This window comes from Salmo salar, chromosome ssa19 (assembly GCF_905237065.1).
Source record: "Salmo salar chromosome ssa19, Ssal_v3.1, whole genome shotgun sequence".
Classification (NCBI taxonomy): Eukaryota; Metazoa; Chordata; class Actinopteri; order Salmoniformes; family Salmonidae; genus Salmo; species Salmo salar.
Genome location: NC_059460.1, coordinates 72,849,849 through 72,873,161, shown reverse-complemented (window position 1 = coordinate 72,873,161; position 23,313 = coordinate 72,849,849). Strand labels below are relative to the sequence as shown.

Genomic DNA, 23,313 nt, shown 5'->3' with positions numbered 1-23,313 from the left:
TACATAATCTATGAGCAGAATAACGGTTTTACCTCAATTAGCCATGAAATCCCAAGTTTTAAAAGCGACTGTTTACAGCCCATCGCCATTTTAGTGACAGCTAGCAACATGCACACACAGCAGAGTGCGAGAGAGAGAGACGTGAACGAGAATGACGCGGTGCACATATGTGACGTAGGATGACATTTTTGGGGAACACTTTTGGCTCGTGAGCGCTACTTTCAGAACTACTGGCTAAAAAGTAAACAAAAGTACCAGAGAATGTCTTTAACTCAGGAACCACACCTGTGTGGAAGCACCTGCTTTCAATATACTTTGTATCACACATTTACTCAAGTGTTTCCTTTATTCTGGCAGTTACCTGTATATCAACTGGTTTATATTTGCGTGATGCTTATGTTAATTTGTTTTTGCTACACTGAAGCGTTTCGTGGAGGCAAAACGGAAAAGTGCAAGCCTTTTTATGTAATATTTAGGCTTTAAATGCACATCTCTTTGTAAGAAGCGTACATATATAAAGATTTATACCGTTTTTTACACATTTTGTTATGTTACAAAAGGGGTCTGAATACTTTCCAAATGCACTGTATATGAGTCTTAAAAAAGAACAAAACCAAAACTGTTAAAATGTAACAGATGAAACCACATACTTGAACTTAAAGGAAAATTCCACCCAAAAGTTTTCACGGTCTCATACCTTTCAAAATACAGAAATATGCATCATACCGGCTGTATTTCTGTATATTAAAAGTTAAAAATCTTTAAAACTTGATTGCTGACATTTTGGGACCATATCAACAATGGATTAATGAAACATATAACAAATAATTATTTTGTGGGTGGAGTTTTCCTTTAAATGCACTCATCACTGTTGTTATTATTTAATCATCAACAGTTTGCTCCATGTACTGTAAATCACAATTGAGATATGAAAAAGAGTTGTATGATTTTGTCGGTTTTATTTTGTCATTCAAAATCTTTAATATAGGCTGTTGGATCAGTCATAGTTGCAGACGTCAAATGTGCTATGAAAGCTATTTTCATATACACACATACCAAAGGTCCTGAAACTGCAATTCAGAATAGTCTGTGTCCATGCTATACCCAATGTTTAATTTGTTTAACAATGACATAAAAATAACTTAGGTATAGCAGATTGTTCCTGAGGGAACCATTTGTGGTGTCAGATACATACAAGCACATACAGTTGAAGTCGGAAGTTTACATACACCTTAGCCAAATACATTTAAACTTAGTTTTTCACAATTCCTGACATTAATCCTAGTACAAATTCCCTGTTTTAGGTCAGTTAGGATCAGCACTTTATTTTAAGAATGTGAAATGTCAGAATAATAGTAGAGAGAAGGATTTATTTCAGCTTTTATTTCTTTCATCACATTCCCAGTGGGTCAGAAGTTTACATACACTCAATTAGTATTTGGTAGCATTGCCTTTAAATTGTTTAACTTGGGTCAAACGTTTCGGGTAGCCTTCCAATAAGTTGGTTGAATTTTGGCCCATTCCTCCTGACAGAGCTGGCGTAACTGAGTCAGGTTTGTAGGCCTCCTTGCTCGCACACGCTTTTTCAGTTCTGCCCACAAATTTTCTATAGGATTGAAGTCAGGTCTTTGTGATGGCCACTCCAATACCTTGACTTTGTTGTCCTTAAGCCATTTTGCCACAACTTTGTAAATATCCTTGGGGTCATTGTCCATTTGGAAGACCCATTTGCGACCAAGCTTTAACTTCCTGACTGATGTCTTGATGTTTCTTCAATATCATTTTCGTACCTCATGATGCCATCTATTTTGTGAAGTGCACCAGTCCATCCTGCAGCAAAGCACACACATAACATGATGCTGCCACCCCCGTGCTTCACGGTTGGGATGGTGTTCTTCGGCTTGCAAGACTCCCCCCTTTTTGCTCCAAACATAACAATGGTCATTATGGCTAAACAGTTCTATTTTTGTTTCATCAGACCAGACTAGGACATCAGTTTGTACAGATAAACTTGGTACCTTCAGGCGTTTGGAAATTGCTCCCAATGATGAACCAAACTTGTGGAGGTCTACAATTTTTTTTTCTGAGGTCTTGGCTGATTTCTTTAGATCTTCCCATAATGTCAAGCAAAGAGGCACTGAGTTTGAAGGTAGGCCTTGAAATACATCCAGAGGTACACCTCCAATTGACTCAAATGATGTCAATTAGCCTATCAGAAGCTTCTAAAGCCATGACATCATTTTCTGGAATTTTCCAAGCTGTTTAAAGGCACAGTCAATTTAGTTTATGTAAACTTCTGACCAACTGGAATTGTGATACAGTGAATTATAAGTGAAATAATCTGTCTGTAAACAATTGTTGGGAAAATTACTTGTACATGCACAAAGTAAATGTCCTAACCGACTTGCCAAATCTATAGTTTGTTAACAAGAAATTTGTGGAATGGTTGAAAAACTAGTTTTAATGACTCCAACCTAAGTGTATGTAAACTTCCGAATTAAACTGTAAAAAGAATGTAAAACAAAAAAATGCATTTCTATTCAAATATGTAGAAAACCTGGGCATGCTATATTTGTGCCGGGCCAAAAAGGTTATTAAAACTTATAACATACTTAAACAATAACATGACATAAATTGGTAAATATCAGCCCAATGAAGAAAGGTCCTTGCTTAGGTAATGACGTTTCAGACCTAAATGCCTTCCGTCAACATAAATATTGAAATCTGACTGTGTTTTTCTTTGATGATGTTTGGTTGGTGGTTTCCAGATTAGAAGACAAAAGCCAGTCAGCCGACATATGCGGTGTGGACCGTAAATGTGGTTTCCACGAAGGTGGGAACATTGCCTGGTGCATAGCTGCCAAAGCGTTATCGGATAGAATCCTGGACCTCATGCTCAAAGTAGAAATATCAAATCCCACAATCTCTATGAAGTCATTGTTCCTTATCCTGACATTCCTTTTACATTATTTATCTTTCATAGGAACTTCTTCCACAAAGGATGCCGGGAATATGCCAATCTTTCCGTTGCACTGTCCCTCAAACCAGTCTTCATTGACTGAAAAGAAAGTAATGAAAATGGGAAATTACTTTTGCTTCTGTATTTTAACAGGAAAAAATCCACTCCAAAACTGTTGTTTTTTTTCTCACTGTTTTACAGTCCCAACAATATTTTGCATGTCAGCAGTCAAGTTTTCAAGATATCATTTGCCACATCATCATGATGATGATGCCAAATGCATCATGGGATTAAAAGCGCATCATTGTGATGTGACAAGTGACACTTTGCTTCTTGAAAATACTATAATCTTCAAAACTTGACTGCTGACATGCAAAACATTTTGGGACTATATCAACAGAGAACAAATTAAATAAATACCAAAATATAGTTGTTTTTTTTAGGGGATTTTAAGAAAACATTAGTTCTAGGCTTTTTCAAATAGCAATAAGTCAATGTACGCCTCTACAGCTATTAGAGAAAATACAATAAGTCTCTTGACACAAATTATTTTCCCAATGTCGAAATGGGGCCCCACATGAGAAAGTAATGAAAATGGGAATGTACTATTGCTTCTGTATTCTGTAACCCTAATTCTGTGTTCTGTAAGACAACAGCAGGTTTCCAGCTCTTCTAGGATATCATATAACAACAGGATAATAAAAAACACTGACACAACTGATTTCTGCATTGTGGAAATGGTGCCCCGCATGAGAGAAATGGGTAGCTCACCTTTGGAGAGAAGTAAGATGGTATCTCCTTGATGGAACTCAAGATCCTCTGGAGTTGAAGACTCATAGGAATGAAGCGCCATCAGGTGAGTCTGGCTTTGCAGCTGCTCACTCATGCCCTGTAGTGTAGATTACATGAAATAAGGGACATTAGTACCCACATGATGACATCTGCCAGAACAAAGTTTTGTTGACTATTACATTTGTAAATTAAAAGTCCACATAGCAAAAAGCTATTATGACATCAAATACTGTATAAAGTACATGACCACATTACCTCTTTGAGATCACACCACAGTGTTAAACGACCATTGTGGACACAGCTCCAAACATCTTCCATCCTTGTGTTCTCATCAATCACTTTTTTACCAGAATCTATTTGGGCATAGCTTGAGAAAAATCACAAAAATCCTGAGCTTAGTTTTGTAATAGTAATGATTGTTGAAATAAATTGACACTAATGTTTAACCAGTGCCATACCTCAAGGTGATTGCTGTGGCAGGGAGGCCCAGTTTGTTACTGATTTTCTCCAGAGTTGTTGTGTAGGGAAGTCCAGGCACCATGCAGATTGCTATGGTGTATGTGAAGTGCACTTTCACTACACAGAGTGAATGGTCACTAAACTCTTCACTCTGGCAAGACAGGAGAATGAAATAAACGTAAAATGATATTTAAAATGTGTAAGCGTAGAGTACTGATAAACAATTGATATTTGCTTTGGATATTGCATGCTGTGAAACATGTCTTGAACTCGATTTATTATTATTATTCTCATACCTCTGTTTTTGTGTCCCCGCTGCTCTGATTTTCAGTAGCAGAAGCTGCTGCAATAATACCCCCAAAAGTTACATAATTTGTAATAGGTGATGTTGCATTGCCAATAATTAAAATGTTAACTATACAACTTCCATTCCATTTTTACATAAAATATCTTTACCAGAATTTCTCTGAGGTCTGTTCGGTGGTTCTCGTCTAGGTGGCGCTGGGATGTCATCCTTGTCTGTCCCATCCTACAAGAAAGCAAATCAACCCACGTAGGGGGATCAATTAACATAACAATTGAGGGGTAAGCTATATTTACCAGTATTTTGGGGATTCAACCTTTAAAGGTGTCCAATTTGTTATAGCTCAGCATTGACACGTTAGAGTCAATGCCATCTTGTCATGAGGAATAAACACTATATTGACAGTAGAAATGTACCTGATCTTGCTTAGATGATAAGGTTATTTCCAAACGCTCCAGGAAATTATAAGGAACAAGTCCCCTCTAAAAATTTAAAGTTTAAATTAATTCACTGCACACAAATCATTTTTTTAATAATGACGCTCATAATCAACCAAGTATGTTTGAGCATAATGAGTACAATAGATCCACATTTTTCATGCATAAAGCATTTTTCAGTGTAATGTTTGTACTCATACTCGCTCATTGAAGATGACAGAGGCCCAGTTGTCAGATCCTTTGTTCAGCACAAAGACAATGTTGCCAGGCACCACAGCTAACTCATCACTTGTCTCAGGGACAAACTCAAAGAGGACAGTGTGAGGCTCTCCCTCCAGAGCCCTGCGGGGGGGCGACAGAGATATCCTACTTTAACTCATACCCAAATAATGCTGTTGACTCGTTCTATGCTAGTATGTGGCCAAAGCATATATTGTAGGAAAAAAAACACTTAAAAAAAACCCACCTCAAACTTATATCTCAAATAGACAGTTTAAAAAATGCTTGCTATTTCCTCATAGAACATGATGTCATGTTGGCACACTGGCTGAGCTGGCCAATCAGTGGTCTACTTGTGTGAATTAATATTTGTAATGACTGGTATAAGCCCACACCATTCTGTTTTGGGGGTACACCCAAACCACTCAAAAAGAGAAAAGCTTATAATTTTCCTTCCAAAATATCTAAAAAAATATATAACTTATATTGTAATTAAATATAGGTCATATTTCATAGAAATCTGGAAACACTGGACAGTTACTTTAAGTGTCAAACCACCCCCAGTGTCCCCTACAATTAACATCGAGATCACATTAACTTTACCTCAGAACTTCAGGCGCTTTTGGTCTGGTAGGAACATCTTCAACCTATTCTTACCGTCAAAAAAAATGGCACATCACATTACACTGAATATTCCTCCTCAATCAATTTCTTATTTTAATTGTTCATCGTTTTTATTTTAATTGTTGACTGTTTTTAAAGGCACTATTAAAACATCAAATCATGACACTTCACCTGTGGCTGTAACGGAGCAAAGCCAGAGAACTCATCCTGGAAGACGATGGAAGAAACAACCTGACGATAGAGAATAAAATTGGTTCAACATGAAACAATACTTTATGACATGCCTACTACTAATAACGTGCCAAATAGCTATCCTAAAGAAAGACCCAAGGCTATTCACAACTAATTTAAATTGCACATCTCAAACAAAGTAAGTACTTGACATGCATGTTGTATACACATTTACAAAGTCGCAACATTTTGGCTGGTTAATATATATGTTATATTTTTAGAGAGATGATAGGGATACCTTAGCCTTGCCCAGGTAGTCCTTCTTCTCCAGTTCAGCCACGTAGTTCTTGTTTGGCTTGAACAGCACTTTCGCCGGGACCTTAACTGGCTCAAACAGCTTCTGCTTCTATAAGGATTAACAGAGGATTTACATCTCCAACTTTGTTGAACAGTCAGACGCTGTGAAAATGCATAATAAATACATATTAAAACACTTTTCACACTACTGAGATGAGCCGCCTGGCCTGGTTACTCATTCACTATAGCTGCTGGAACAAACAATGTAAAAAAAAGTACATATCTAAGCCAGCACAGTATAGTTGGGGTCAACATGATAGTGTGAAAAAGGCTTAAGAGAGAAGGGCCACTGACCAGGATGCACTCCAGACCTCTGTCGATGTGGCTGAGTTTGGCCTCGGTCCTGAGATTCAGAGCAGTCAGGAGGTTCTCCTTGGCTTTCTCCCACTGACCCAGCTGAGCATGGGCCAGCGCCATGTTGTGCAGTACCTGTGGGAATGATACCACTCAGACATTTGTTGTTGTTGTTGTAAAATTACAGCTATACAGCACTTCCCGCCCAGGTCTCAAAGTGCTTTACGTAGTAGCATCCACTTTTTTGCTATGTGTATACATACTGTGATGTTTGTTGGGATAGGTTGCTGTGCAGACACTAAAATCCACGTAACATATTCAACATCCAATCATTGTTACAAAGGCAAGACTTCCATCATATCTATACCTGGACTCACCTCACAAGCATATAATTTGTATCTCAGACCAAGAGGTTTGTAGTCAATCAGCTGGTTCCCCCTCAACTCCTTGAAGGCATGTTGGAAATCAGCAAAAGACTCCTCAAACCTGCAGGCAAAGTAAGGAGGTATCCAAGTAATTCACTATCCTGCTATAGGTAAAACATATACAGCTGAATAATGTAGAATAAATAATATGCTACGTTTAATTGTACAAAATGATTATCCATTTTAAGAGACATTTCACAATTTAAACTTCACACCAGATGATGTCATAAATGTTTCCAGATGAAGTCATCGGAAACACTTATCCTCTATAAAATCATAGAAACTCACTATTTTCACATGTTGATGTTGGGGTGGTCCTGATGATGAATTTGAACAATTGTGAAATGTCCCTTTAACACACCATTCAAAAGTATGGGATTCTTTTTTAAAGCAATTATAATGCATCTAATCACCTATCCCTAATATGATAGATTTGTCTTGCCTTTCTTTTTTGTAGAATGTCAACCCCCTTTGAAAGAATGCAACAGCCAAGTGTTCATCCTTTCCGATACAACTGTCCAAAGCCTGTGTGATATTCAAAAAAACTCAGTGACTTCCTTCCAATCAAATGGTACCACAAGCATTGTGTACTCAAACTAAAACTTCCCCTTTTTCTGTGACTTGCATTTTTGAAATGTAAAATAACATTTAATTACAATGTGATAGCAACTTTAACCCTTAGATGTATTGATTTCTTTGGTAAAACAGGGAAAAAGATAATTGTCTTTTAATTAATGATGAAATTTGGTAAAAACTGCCATACCTTTTCAGCTGCATCTAGGTTCTTATTGATCAAATGTAGGCAGCCAATGTTGAAAAAGATTTTGGAGTTCTTTTCCTGGATGTCCAGAAATGTTCCAAGGGCAGCTGCGGAATCCCCGCGTTCGAAACAGGCCACTGCCTCATCCCACTGTTTGAGAGTGTTCACAAATGTCATGGTTCCAAATAGAGTCGATGCGCTGAGCTACAGTGATATGACGAGAGAAAAGTGAAACCACTCTTCTTAAACTGACACATTTCCCCCACAGAGGTAGGAAGGAAGTGTAATGATTACACAGAATCGCAGTTCCTTTTTTTTCTCCAGTCCATTTAGTGTTGTAACAGTACGCCAGGGTTGAGGGTTCGATTCCCACGATGGACCAGTATGAAAAATTACAAAAAAATTGATCTGGATAAGACTGTCTGTTAAAATATAAAATGTGAAATGTGTTGGCTGCAACAGTGCAGATAAAGAGGCGAAACATAGTGCTTGAAATAAACATGCATTTGCAGGGTTGACAAGTTTTGAAGAAAGCTTAGAGTGAAATTTTGCCTAAATGGTGGTCTGCATCTGTTTTAAAGCTAATTTCCAGCAATTCTATGTATTTTTACATGGCTTAGGCCTATGACCAGGGTGGGCGGAAAATACAGGTCAGGTGTATTTAGAATGCTTTGAACATTAAATGAACACTCAAAATTCTAAGACTTTGTTACTTTGAGACTTGTGCGGGATGACATTTAAAGTATGCTCATATTTTTTTAAACATATTTTTTAGATGGTTTGACACTTTATTCAGACAGTAATGAAATTAGATGGGGAGACAGGCAAATGTGAGGAACAGTGGGAAGGTCAGTGGGAATGCTCTGCACAGGAATACTCATATTAATGGTTGATGGCAGTGGGTAACCAAATCATAGATTGCAGTCTCCTTGTCCGTAGACTGCTTTCAAGGTAAGGACAAAAACATTTTGTATTTTATAATTTTGGTGAACTCTTTAAAATAGGGCTGGAAGAAAATCCTGCTTGCTCTCCAGGAGGGTTGGCCACCCATTATCTATGTTTCCCAAGTGCTAGGTGTTTGAAAATGCTCTTGTTTTAACAATACATTTCTCAACCACCAAACCTTCAAAAAAATACCAATATTCAGGGAGTTTATGCCTACTACTTGAAGATCCTTGCCATCATCTTACTCCACATAGACAAGATATATGATGTGTGTTTAGGAGTTGTGAGTCCCCCTCTACTATCTCTGCCTTTATTGTGCACTATACTAAAATGGCCTGAAGTATTTCATTTCCATCCAATACGTATTTGTAGGACTTTTCAAAACTGTCCATGAATGGCTTGCAAAAAGATATAGCCTCAAATAATTAATTTTCAAAGACACAAGTAGGCATATGACACTGGCAATATTGCGAAGTGGAATAATAAATTACTGTAAGTGTGTGGAATAACAGTGGTGTTGTTGCTGGCAAGCACACTAATTCACTTTTATTTTAGCCCTTTGTTAAGAATGACAATTGCTCAACTGATCAGACTAAATAAAAAGTACATTGGTAATAACATTTCCTGAAGACTACCCTAACCAAATAATTTTTATATTTATTGTCCCCCCTCTAGAATCAAAGTTAAACTTTTGGGTTCACAATCTGTTTGACCAAATTATTTTTATAGTTACAAATCAGATCACCCTACCAAACGTCCCTGCTATAACAGACTGTATGTCTGTCTATCTGCTGTCTTTTCGATGTCACAGACTAAATGCCAATCACCAAACGAGGGGAATAAATCGACTTTAGTACCAGCTGTTAAACGGCTGCATTCTGCAATAGGCGCGGGAGTAGGAGCAACCTCATTTTGTTGACAACATTGTACATATAAGAGTAGGATGGTAGCGCTGTTTTAACAGCTGTATAAACTCTGTGGAGAACGTTCTCTCTCTCCATTCACCTCCATTCTAATCCTGAGGGGCGTTTCTTTAAAACGCACATCCAATCCCCTTCAGTCCTTACATAACTACACCAATCATATCCTTCAATGTGCAGCGGTTCACAGTCCTGTGGCAAGACGTTCCGCGCGTGATGTTAAATTGCAGTTTCCGATTTCAAAACTATTTGAAGCAAGGTTGAAAAGTTAACGCACTATACAATGGATTTAGAAAAATAAAAGCAGTACTTTTCAATGCGTGAGATATAAGACGTAAGGAGTGTGAGCGTGAGAAGAGGGTCAAATCAAATTGTATTTGTCACATGCTCGGAATACAACCTTACAGTGAAATGCTTACTTACAAGCCCTTAACCAAAAATGCAGTAAAAAAATACCCCCCAAAAAACTAATAGATAAGAAAAACGAATAATTAAAAAGCAGCAGTAAATAACAATAGCGGGGCTATATAAAAGGGGTACCAGTATGGGGGTGCAAATACTCTGGGTAGCCATTTGATTAGCTGTTCAAGAGTCTTATTGCTTGGGGGTAGAAGCTGGTTTGAAGCCTCTTTGACCTAGACTTGGCGCATGGCAAGCGGTACCAGTCTATGACTAGAGTGGCTGGAGTCTTGACAATTTTTAGGGCCTTCCTCTGACACCGCCTGGTATAGAGGTTCTGGATGGCAGGAAGCTTGACCCCGGTGATGTACTGGACAGTACGCACTACCCTTTGTAGTGCCTTGCGGTCGGAGGCCGAGCAGTTGCCATACCAGGCAGTGATGCAACCGATCAGGATGCTCTTGATGACGCAACTGTAAAACCTTGAGGATCTGAGGACCCATGCCAAATCGTTTCAGTCTCCTGAGGGGGAATAGGTTTTGTCATGCCCTCTTCACAACTGTGTTGGTGTGCTTGGACCATACGTGTCTCACGGCCAATGCGTGAGAGTTGGCAGCTCTTAAGTTTGATGTCCATGTAAAACTCCTTTGGGCCCTAAACAAATCTATCCTGGGTTTAGCTAATTTCTTTATTAGCAACTATTTCAGCTTCTTTTTTTTTTATTTTTTTGCTGCTCTTGAATGATTCAAGCAGTCCTTTGTCCTTTTGCATAGCCAGAGAGAAGTCCTTACATGACAAGTCAAAGTTCACAGATATCAAGAGTTCATTTTTGATCAGCTCTGTCACAGAGCCTCTGTGCTGCATCTGTTTCTTGAGTCTGACCATTTAGTGGTCGTCAGAGAAAATCCTCTCTACAAAGGCATTTGAGCCTGGAACACTGAGGACAAATGAGACAATCCTGAACATGTTGATCAAGTTGGCTTTCCCTAGGTTTTGGAAAACTGCCACCCACTTCTCACTGGTGGATTTTGTGGTATCCTGTCTGGCTTTTGTGTATTTCCTCCCGGCTAGTACAAAACTCTTAATTTTGAGGGCAACCACCACCTGCTCCAGGTCAGTGAAGGAGAGCTCCTCATAGAAGCCGGTCCGTTTCAGTTTCACCATTACATTTTCTGGTGAGAAATCAAACCACTTGTCAATGTATGTAAGGACAGTGTCATAGAACTTCAAAGACCTGTTGCTGCTTGGACCTTTGTGCTGACAATTGTTTGTCCATCAGTTGCTTGGTCTGGTATCCAAAAAAAGCTGTCCTGTTTCTGCTGAAGCATGTTCATTGTACATTTTTGGACTTCCTCGTAAACATCGTGATGCGGAGCATTGTTTCCTCCAGCTTTTTTACGAGTTTGTCAAAAACACACCCCACATTGTGGAAAAAAAGACAAATCTCAGCACCTTCCGTTTTTCTTCATACTCAAAAATACTCTTCAATGCCACAGGACAGGTCTACCCAAGGGACCTGAAGTATGAAGTAAGAGCTGGCCAGCTTTGCAGGAGACGATCGACAGCTGGATGAAGGGAGAGCCATCGTGTGCAAACATGTCGCAGAATTTCACACCACAAGGCAAAAAATACTCACAGTTGCTCTCTTCGGGAAGCAGATACTGAGACGTGGCTGTAGATCTTTAAAACAATTGTCTCAATAGCCAATGACAGCTGATCGCAGGCGTGCTTGCAGGCATTATGAGCACCGAGATAAAGACAGTTTCAGGTTGGATATTTGACGGATATTCGCCTGTAGTTTTCCTTACATCCACTAACAGCAGTTAGGGACCGTCAACATAGTGACAAATCAAATTTTTCAAATTTCAATAGCTCTTTAACCATTACTCCTAAAACTTTCAAAACTGGTTGTAGCTAAGCCGATGGCATAGACACACATTGCACACTTTGTTTTTGTCGATTTACATCTCGCACTATTTTAAATTAATTCACATTTTTGAATTTCAATAGCTCCTTGGTCATGTGACCTACTGACTTCAAACCAGGTTCAGAATGTCCACTCAGTGGGCCTACGCATTGCACACCCTTTAGTTTGTCAATTTTCATCTCACACATTTTTACATTAATTTTTCAGAAATTAAAAATGTCAATAGCTCCTTGGTCATGTGACCTACTGACCTCAAACAAGGTTCAGAATGTCCACTGACTATGCCTATCACACACTCTGATGTATGTCTACTTTAATCTCATGCTATTAGACTTCAAATGTGTAAGCCTGAGACCCAGTAGGTGTGGACATTGCTGTACAGTGGACACCCACACACAGAAGTCATTTGGAGAAAAAGAGAGTATCTGACTGATAGAGTAGTTAACAGTGATTACTATTATCTGTCTGACCCCCTTGTACCCTCAAACCCTTCCAGGACATTACAATCTCACAACGCAGGATATTCGATGGTCCCTAGACTCCTTTCTAACAGTCCTCAAGCTTCAATAGGATAGTCAAAGACTGTGTCACTGTTGAAATTCAGAGTCAATGTTATCATTTTAGAAAGTCTTATGGTCGGGCATAAAATGTCTCCAGTTTCTTGCTTTCTCAGGTCCTGCTGAGTGAACAGTATTGATGCCTTTCAGTCTAGCTCCAGTCAGGTGTCATTATGTTATAAGCACCACGCCACCCCACTCCCATTTCGTAACACCCTCTCACTTTCTACCATTTGTCTACACTCCAAGAACCATGAGAGCCCTCTAGCTGTAGACGCCCCCAAATCCATGACAACTGAGATTACCATATCTATAGCCTTCTTAGCTTGTAGGTCTAAAAGCATTATTGTCCTTACTATGTTGAAAAATCAAAGACTAAGCTTTTTGTGTGACTCTGGTAAGTCATTTCAAGTCAAAGCCTTGTTTTCCCTGGTACATAAACCCATACTACTAACTAGTTCTGTTTATTTTGACTTTGCAGCATAAAAATCTTGTTGGGAGCTGTAAAAACACTTCCACAGCTGTATGTTAATAAAGAAATACTACAGCTCAGTGCCATGGTAAATGTTACATCAGCTGTGGGATATGGACAGTAGAGGGGGATGCTGTTGTACTGACAGTAGAGTCATCACTATTTTCAGGACTTTTCTTTTGATGAGGGTCACAGCACTTGAGAATAACCTGGTTCTGGTCCAGATGTACCGGACTCATTTGCCTGAGGGTGGCCTCTAAAATAGTAAATAAAGTTATGTTTGCTTGTACACTGGTCATCCTTATGCACTCCATGCAATACTTGCCATTGTTTGTAGTAGTTATTGTCATGTTTTTGTCCACATTTTTTGGGAAATACGTGTAACTGTCCTTTGTCATACAGCTGCATGGTACTGTGACATTAGTTGTCATGTTGTCCACTAAGCTGGTTGTTCTTAGTCTAAAGCATACTTTTACAAGTTTGTTTAATATTTGCATTTGTCCCCCAGCTCTTTGCCACAAGAGTCCAGTCTGCTTTTCACAGCCCTTTTGCAACGACAACATTGTAAAATCCTTTTTCCAAAATTGATTGAGGTACATTTTTGCGAAGAGGTATGAGGGTTGTGATATGGGTCACTTAATAGTAAAATCATTTAAGGGATCAATACATTTCTGTATTGCATCCCCAGTATTTGCATGAACCATCAGGCCAAGTGTTTTTGGTTGACCCTGCTGGACAGAAAGAGGAATCGGGAACACGCTGCATTCAAATTCAGGTCTTAGTTGTACTGGATCTAATACATATTAGCATTTTACATACATTCATAAGTGTAATAATTGTTTATGACATACTGTGAAAAACTCCTGGCTGCTGGCTCTGTCACTTTCAGACATGTGCAGAGAACCACAGAGGTTCTCTGTAACGAGAGAGTAATCCAAAAGGCACATACACACCCCTTGACTTTCAATTGGTAGCCTTGACGTGTGTATTCTCTCCTGATTGGCTCTGTGGTGCTTAGTCAATGGGAACTCCGTTGCCGGCCCCATCATAAAGTTTTTACACAGTCTGGCAGTCTGACTAAAGTGCCAGAGGTATAAGGAGTGACATCCTCCTTTGTATTTATGGGAACAAATATTTAACAATTTGGATCCTATTCTTGGACAGTTAGAAGACAATGCATCAATGCAAAAAAAATAAAAAAAACGTACAAATTACTGTCCATGAGTAACCTCAGCCTTGTGGGTCTGTGGGTGTTTGGGCCAATAAAGTGGCAACTCAATTCTACCACTGACTAGTCTCTCATGCCCCTATGAACGGGGACACAGGGAAATCGTTTTGAATCTAAACCAGCCCTTTTTTACTGGAGTACACTAACCCCTAATTGGGGCTCTTTTCTTGACACACAGTAGCAGTTTACCAGATAAGAAGTCAAGAAGATCAAAAAGTAGATTGTTGTAAGGGTGTATTACGTCCTGTGCTGGCCACATTGTCATATCCATTCTGGATTCTGAGTGGTAAAATCATAGAGGCATTTTTCAGCTATGTATGTGTATACTGTATGTGGGAATGTCTTATTCCATGTACCAACACTACATGTAGGATGGACATATTCCTCAACTGCATATATCATAAATTGCTAATAGTAGTATTATGTTCAACAACTGACATTTTCAGATATTATTTTGACAAACACACTTTGGTGCTTACAATTCATTCTCTATTGTCATAGATTTGGTGGGCACTGTCATCTGTCATATGACTTTCTTTAAGCACGTACTGATGAAACTGCCAATATTTAAATAAACACTACATTTATTCACTCTGATAGGGTTGGATCCTATATGCTACTTTTATTATTGTCCTGTAAATGGTTCAGTGCCTATAATTTAGGCTGTGTGTATGTAGAATGGGGCATAAAGGAAATTACCTCTACTAGATTATAGTGATAAGGAAAACAGCAAACAAATTTGGCCTGTGTATTAATTTGCCTATAACTAATCAGAATTCCATTAGGTTTACATAAAAAAGAGACAATACTTCACAATGAGAAGATCCTGCCATGGAAAAGACCTCTGGGTGGACATAAAGTGGAAAGGAGGGGAAATAACACCATGCAGCAGGACACCTTCGGGGTCTTTGTAATGCAGGTTTGATAGTTATATTTTCAATAATGAATGGTTAGCTGTTATGTGACAATTAGGTCAAAAACTCTATTTTATTTTTTGGTGTAGATGGCCAAGGAAGTTGCACAGAACTTCCAACATCCCGTCCCAAATTGATATAGAACCTTCACAAAAATACACGGAGCAACTGCGAAAACAAATGGCTGGTATGTAATGACATTTAATTCAAAGTAAATGTAATTCTTTATTTTTATGTAGTTGTGTGGGACAGCCATATGTTCAGTTCATGCCTATGATTTCAGAGTTCAACAAAGCCAAAAACTGCTTCATGTGTGCCACTGAGAAATAACCTGAATGTGTCCCAAAGACTGACTGGGTTAGTAACTTTATTTAACATGTTTATAATCTTCTGACAACAGTGACGGCATATAAGACAATTTATGATATAACACAATGGATGGCTAATGTGTCATACTGCATTGATATTATTTATAACGTCTTATGTTTTGTTTTAGATTGAATGTTTTTCATGCCAACGGTGGTTCCATGTGCTGTGCCTAGGAATGAAGTCAAGAGTTCAACAGGGTAAAGAACAGAAACTGCTGCCTATTGTTGAAAATGTCTGCTATACCCCATCCACACTGAAGAGGCTCTGAAATGTACATCAACCAGGGATAAAGAGAAAGTTAACACTGAAATGTTTCGTACTTATTTGAAGTAAAGTTCTGTTGACATGTTGGAAAAGATTAAAGGTCTAAAATTTGTTTAATTTGTCAATATTACATTTTTATTCATTGATTTACTGGCCACCATTACTGTGGTTACATGTTCAGTATATGTATTGACCAGCAAACCCACTGCAGCCTACCTTACTAGCTCACTCGCCATCCCTGCTTTGGACAATTAATAACTTGACTCTTGTACTTTACTCTTTATTGTTGATATTAACGATGAAAGGAGATATCTGTCTCCTATTGTGTACCGCTGTTAAATACTGTGGTAAAATAAAAATAAAAAACAGGGAAAATAAGTACTTAGAACTACCAATTATTATAGATAAATATGAAAGAAAAAGGGTAAACGCTGGACTGAAACCCATAATTGTGAAACTAATATTAATGTACAACAATATAGAAGATACAGGACTTGAGGTTATGCAATATGGGTGTATATCCACTGCACGCTTCTTAGGTGTGTAATTGACATGACAAAGGACCTATTGAAATTTAAAACTATGAAAAATGTACATTACACCACATGATTTTTCCAGTACACAAACAAGAGTGTGCAATATAGAAGGGAAGCCAGTGTACATTCTGCACCTTGTTTGAAGAGCTATTGAAATTTCACATTTGGAAAAATACATGTAAAATCGAGTGAGATGAAAATGGACAAACTAAAAGGTGTGCAATGTGTAGGCCCACTGAGTGGACATTCTGAACCTTGTTTGAAGTCAGTAGGTCACATGACCAAGGAGCTATTGAAATTAGAATGTTTGAATAAAAGTTGACATTGGCATTATCTGCTGCATAGGCTGTGACGTGTCTAATATCCAGTTCATCAGAGCTTGATGTATGCCATTTGCAGTTTCATCACTGTCTTCATAAAAGTCAAGTAACTTGCACTACACTTCATCATACACAGAGAAATATCTCACGCACACTCTTAACAAGACAGTCGGTGCTGTTGTAGGTCCGTCTTTAACCGTATGGTACACATATGGAACGCCGTTTGGGTCTTAAAGCACGTGGTCAAAACGCGATCTTTTTAATGCAACGCGTGTAAAGTAAACAGGTGCCGGCGCTAAATTAACGTGCTAAATTAACGCCTACCCGCGTCAAATAAGCGCGTGCAAGTGTTATTGCAGGCGGTTCAACAAGTGCTAAATAAACGGCTGCAAGAGGTCCTGCACACTTCAAGTTAAGCCTACAGCTGCTAAATATACACCTACACACGCTAACTTAACCGTTCCTTAATATGCTAATTTTACTAGCCAATTTCCCTAGCTCCTCCTTTCTACCAGGTTTCAATAATCAGTGTACAGTCAGTTTGATGCAACAACACCACAATTGAAGATGGCGAGAAGAAACTTCCTTATCTGCTGCAAACAGACCCTAAATGACTGCACTCGATAATCCTGGACTTGATGCCCTTGAGTCCACGTTAACAAGGTTGATTATTTTTAAATACTTTTATTAATCATAAAGTTGATCCACATACCCCGGCCATCGCCGCAGTGAACGGCACAGTCTTGTAACATTTTTACAGCCCTGCTAGCTACATAAAGGTGATTTATTGTCGAGGAATACTGACGTGAAACATGTTTTTGTATTTTCTGGTATTTTTAGGCTTGCTAACTATAATTGCAATGCCACCTACCCTTAGCCGCGCTAGCTCGCGATTAGTATGAAAACATTTACAAAACTCACATAAAGCTCATTTGACCTAAGACAACCCTGTAAAAACTTTGCTAATATTTACAACATACCAGCTTTCAAACAGCACAGATATTACTTTTGAATACCCTTTGAAATGTTTATATTTAATCTAAACCTATGATGCAGAAATTAACAACTTCAGAACCAGGAACGTTAACGTTAGTACTATGGCACTGTTTTAACAGGAATCGCAGTCCTATGGTCTCTATTTTCACAAAACTGTCGTCTTGCAGAATGGAAACCATGCAGAGGAGCCTTGCCTGGGCTAGGAGGAGGCTGATAAATGTTGCTTCAGCAGATGATCTAATTGATCAAGTATCTCAGTTCATTCAGGAGATTCGTTCCTCTGGCTGGCATGCACAACAAGGTAAGCAGCATTGTAGTGGGTTTGGTTGGGTTTACTGTTGCTTTTTTCACTCTTCCTTCTGCTGCCCATTGTATTCGTTCTTGGTCAACATTCCTATTTATGTCTTGGCTTTAAAATCCAATATTATAAAAACATTACTTGGCCACAATTTGTGACAGTTACTATAATTTAAAAGTGTTTTTGGAATGAGGGGGGCGGCGGTGTGGCAATACATTAAGTATCCTAAACGCAGTGTGTTATTGTTACAGCCAGTTCCAGTTACCGGGCTCCTCGGACTTGGAGAGGAGCTAGAGGTGCACCTTGTTATGCCATCACTCAAGAGCAACTGAGGTTTCTGATGTCCTGTGCTTTCAGTGTGTCTCAGATGGCAGATATTCTACATGTGTCCCGATCAACACTCAAATGTCGTCTAAGGTCAGTTGTTCTTGGGCGTAATGCTATAAACTACAGACTTTAGATGCATGGTTTCCAGTTTCTTACCAATCAAACAATTTTAGAATGACTACAATCAAGACAGGACTTTAAAATGACTGATGATATACATTACCTCATCCCTGTCCATTGTTACACATTTTTTTCCCAGACACTTCAATCTGTCACATGCACCGTTATATTCTGACATGTCAGACTTGGCTCTGGATGAAAAGATGAAGGACTTGGTGGCTGGGAACGACGACCTTGGAACGGAGGCTGTTCGAACACAATTAAGGGCATTGGGAATCCGGGTGCAGAGACGCAGAGTGAGGGACAGCCTGATTCGTGTTAACCCGAGGGCGGCTGCCCTCAGAACCATGTCGCAGAGGCTACATAGAAGGTCATACCGTGTTGCTGGACCAAACTCGCTATGGCACCTTGATGGAAACCACAAACTGATAAGGTAGATGTATCTTTGTGATGGACACAATTATCTATATCACTGGTGAGATGTTGTACATTGCAACACCTCAAATTGTTCATCAACTTGTTCATCAACAACTAACAGTTCAGTTTAGCAAGCAATGGCCCAATATGTCAATCATGTGGATAATAATTGTTTTGTGTTTCTGCTACTTCTGTGATCGATAGAATATCTGCATCATGAAATTAACAAACATGATTATATTGAGGACATACTGAGGCAAAAACAGTTGGAACAAAGTATTTGGCCTAAGTGTGAACAACAGGAGAGTCTGTCCTCTTGACTCATTAACTTGCTTCATTAACATTGTTCCACATTTTGGATGTTCATTTAATATCTGGTCCGCTGCTTTATGTACTGCAGGAACCTGATGCAGCATCTAAGTGGTAAAGGAGGATGGTGATGTTTGTATATTTCATGTGTTCAGCTTTTGTGTCAACCAGTGCTGTGTTTTCTGATTTAGGTGGAGGATAGTCATACATGGTGGCATTGATGGGTGCAGCCAGCCGCCTCATTGTGTTTCTCCGTGCTTCCAGCAACAATCGCAGCAGTACTGTAATGGATTGCTTCATGAATGCTGTCTCCAGATATGGCGTTCCCTCCAGAGATAGGACAGACCATGGAGGAGAAAACAACACTGTCTGCTTGTTGAATGTAATACATATTGAAAATATTATTTAAAAAAATAGAGCGACATGCATCCTTAAAGGTCTTCTTGACCTACACATTGATTACATTCTATAGTGAGTGATGCATGCGGCTACATTTTTTTTCTGTAAATCATATTCAGAACGCAATCACATTATGTCTGACAGCTTTATTGCTTTCTCCATGTTTTTGAAATGTATAAGCCTTCAAATGACCTTTTACAGACTACTACAAACGAGGCTACACTTGTGGCAGCACCTATTCCTGTGGCACCCCATCTTCTGCACCACTTCTTGTGGCCCCCCTCCACCTATACCACTTCCTGTGGCCTCCCTTCCTGTGGCCTCCCCTCCACCATTCCCTGAGGCTAATCGTCCACCTTCACCACACTCTTCTGTTGATGTTGGTGATGACAATGAGAAAGTCATCCCTGTAAATAATGAAATGTCTTATTACAGATGAATTGTGGGAAGTATCTGAGCTTTGTTATTCTGAATGTCTCTTTTAGTGTTGACCTCCAACACTGCTGAAGTTAATGAGATGCCAACCAAATTAACGTGATGAGGGACGTTTATGATTGTGCAATGAGAGTTTTTAAGAGAGCCCGCTTTAATCCGGAGGCAAAAATAGACATGGTTTTTAGAGATGCTGACGGAAAAGGGGCAGCTGATGAGGGTGGTCCCTCAAGAGATTTTCTCCGGCTGCTTATGAATGCCATCCATTCCTCTGCAATATTTGAGGGACCTGATTGACAAAAATGCCTTTCTTGCAACTCTCAAGGTGAGTTACACTTTTACACCAACAGACACATTTGTTTATGGCAATATATATGACTATATAAGACATTTGATTGTTGTATGTAATGTGTCCTTTATTTACTGTTTGTCTTCTGTGTGACAGCACTCTATGATGGCGTATACAAGCACGTGGGCCGCATGATTGCTGTCTGTCTGGTACATGGGGGTGTAGAGCCACATTTCTTCAGAGAGGCTATACAGGCAAGTGTGTGGCCTTCAACCTCCTGTGCCAGAACTGAAAGAAATTGCGGAATATGACTTGAGAGAGAAGTTGGAGAAGGTAAGTACTTTATACTGTGATGGATGTTATGTTACTGTTAATTTGCACAAAGTTTGAAAAAATGTTGGGTTGTAGTTCATGAGAACTTTTCCACATGGATTTGGTTTATTTTTGTTGGCAGTCAATCTTTAAGGGTAGTGATAATCAGTTTATTGTTTTGCTAATTTGTCCCAAAACACAGTTCAATAAACAATATAAGACCAGTTAGCACAAACTGTTGATAAGGCACAGGAAGTGGTCATGTTGGGTCCAGTGCGATACATTCGTACATTGGAGGGATGCCTTTGTGGAGTCAGCCACAAAGTTCTACTTAGAAAGCAGGATACGGGATGCTCTTGAGTAGTGAGTTTCCATATATTTAAGGAATCTCAAGTTTAGTTAAATTCTTCAGGGCAAATTCATAGACTTTTTTTTTACTTTATAGATTCACAGAGGGTCTGGAGTGTCTAGGTCTCCTGCCTTACATGAATAGACACTCAAGCCTCTTCAGAGAGGTTTTCATCTATGCTGAGAAACCTCTTTTGGCCAAAGACATAGCTTCTCTCCAAAGCAGAGCGCTCCCCACCTGGTACTAATCAAAGAGCAATAGAGAGAGGAGTTATATGTTTCTGGAGGGACTGACTTCTGGAGGTGGAAGGTTAGATGCAAAACCATGATCATTGAAGTAACACAGCCCACATCAGTAAAACATCACCTAATCACTCTCACAACTGTGGGACAGCATCCTAACCCCTTAATTATGCAAAACTTTTTGGACGACTGTAATCTTCCTGCCCTGAACCAGGAAGACTCTAACTTCCTGAATAAGGAAATATCTCTTGAAGAAATAAGAGAAACAATAAAATCTCTAAAGAGTGGCAAGACCCCGGGCCCAGATGGATACCCTGGTGAATTCTACAAAACAGTCAGCAACATGCTCTCTCCCTACCTACACAAAATGTTGGTTCTGGCCAACGAGGATGGAGCGCTCCCATCCACTTTGGATGAGGCGTTTATTACAGTTATACATAAGAAGGGTAAGGATCCGGAAGAGGTAGGGTCATACAGACCAATATCCCTCCTTAATACAGACCAAAAGATTTTAGCAAAAACTTTGGCTAACAGGCTCAGCACTTTAATTGGCAAATTGGTCCATTCGGACCAGACCGGCTTTATCCCTAACAGAAACTCATTCTTCAATCTCAGGCGCCTATTCAACATTATGTATTCTCAGAGGTTACCTAACGTGGACCTTGCCGTTATATCTCTTGACGCCGAAAAGGCCTTTGACCAAGTTGAGTGGCCCTATCTATTCAAGGTCCTACAGAAATGTAATATTGGAGATGGGTTCATAAAGTGGATCCAGCTTTTATATAGGAACCCCTGTGATAGAATACTCACTAACCAATCATTGTCGCCCCGATTTAACCTTTACAGAGGGACAAGGCAGGGTTGTGCGCTGTCGCCTATGCTCTTCGCCCTAATTATTGAACCTCTCGCTCAAGCGATCAGATCTCATGCAGCAATACACGGCTATAATACTAAAGATACTCTAAATAAGATTTCCCTATACGCAGATGACATTCTCCTCTATGTAACAGAACCCCAAGATAGTATTCCAGCTATTCTGGAGGTGATTAATTTGTTTGGTACCTTCTCGGGATACAGAATAAATTGGAACAAGAGTGAATTAATGCCCATACGGTTGCAAAACACCTGGCTAGAACATCTTCCAGTTAATTTACCTACCTTGGAATTGTAGTTACCAAACAATACTCCTTACTATTTAAAGAGAATTTCCCCTCTCTGATGCAAAAACTTAAGGCAAACATACAATTTTGGAGAACTCTCCCAATTTCTCTGCTCGGAAGAATTAATGCCATTAAAATGGTCTTCCTCACACAACTGCTCTACCTATACAAGAACATCCCAATATTCATACCTAAATCATTTTATAAACAACTGGACTCTTACCAATCCTTTCATCTGGGATTATAAAACACACAGGATAGGTAAAAAAACACCTCTGTAAATCCAAGATGGAAGGAGGATTGTCTCTCCCAAACTTTATATTTTACTACTGGGCCGCCAACCTCCACGCTGTTACGTTTTTGCTGGATGATGCACACCCAGCTGGCTTAGTATGGAGCGAGAGGAGTGCCACCCCTTCTCTATTGGTGCTGTGATTTTGTCACTTTACCGCAACAATCCTATTATACAAAGCACAGTCCGAATCTGGAAGCAAATTAAAGTCCACTTTGAGCTTAGACCAATATCATTCATGCTTCCTGTTGCCAGGAATCCCTCCTTTGTCCCCTCTAACCTTGATAACACCTTTGAGCGATGGGGAGAGTTGGGGATAAGTACCATAGGGGAATTATATATAGGGGGACCTTTGCTTCCTTTGAATCGCTGAGGGAAACCTATAAACCTATAATCTTCCCAGAAGTAACTTTTTCGGATACCTACAGATTAGAGACTATGTTAGAAAACACCTCCCATCATTTGGGAATGCTAAGCCTTCCATGTTTGACGGATGCATAAAAATATGCCCCACCTCAGACAAACTGATATCTCGTATATATGACGCTTTTCAATCTGTTAGCGCACCGTCTACTGATGCCATTAAGGCAAAATGGGAGGAAGAACTAGGGACTGATATTTCGGTGGCAGACTGGGAGGACAGCTTGGAGTATATCCACACCTGCTCCATTAACTCCAGACATCGTCTCATACAATTCAAGGTATTACACAGATTACAC

At 39.4% G+C, this 23,313-nt stretch overlaps 1 protein-coding gene across 2 annotated transcripts; it reads right to left on the bottom strand.

The window, feature by feature from the left end:
• Window positions 1-939: 939 nt before the first annotated feature.
• Window positions 940-8,067, bottom strand: ncf2 (neutrophil cytosolic factor 2). Of its 2 annotated transcripts, none has more exons than XM_014159589.2 (15): window positions 7,805-8,067; window positions 7,484-7,566; window positions 6,994-7,102; window positions 6,617-6,751; window positions 6,264-6,371; window positions 5,966-6,025; window positions 5,774-5,817; window positions 5,152-5,293; window positions 4,931-4,996; window positions 4,667-4,739; window positions 4,507-4,553; window positions 4,210-4,361; window positions 4,007-4,118; window positions 3,731-3,848; window positions 940-3,058 (listed from the first exon to the last, which is right to left on the bottom strand). In XM_014159589.2, the coding sequence occupies exons 1-15, from the start codon at window positions 7,976-7,978 to the stop codon at window positions 2,967-2,969; spliced, it is 1,515 nt and encodes a 504-aa protein (XP_014015064.1). In that variant the 5' UTR covers window positions 7,979-8,067; the 3' UTR covers window positions 940-2,966. The 2 variants fall into 2 exon arrangements, with proteins under 2 accessions (XP_014015064.1, XP_014015065.1); XM_014159590.2 differs by having other exon boundaries at window positions 2,450-3,058; window positions 4,507-4,550.
• Between the last annotated feature and the right edge of the window lie 15,246 nt (window positions 8,068-23,313).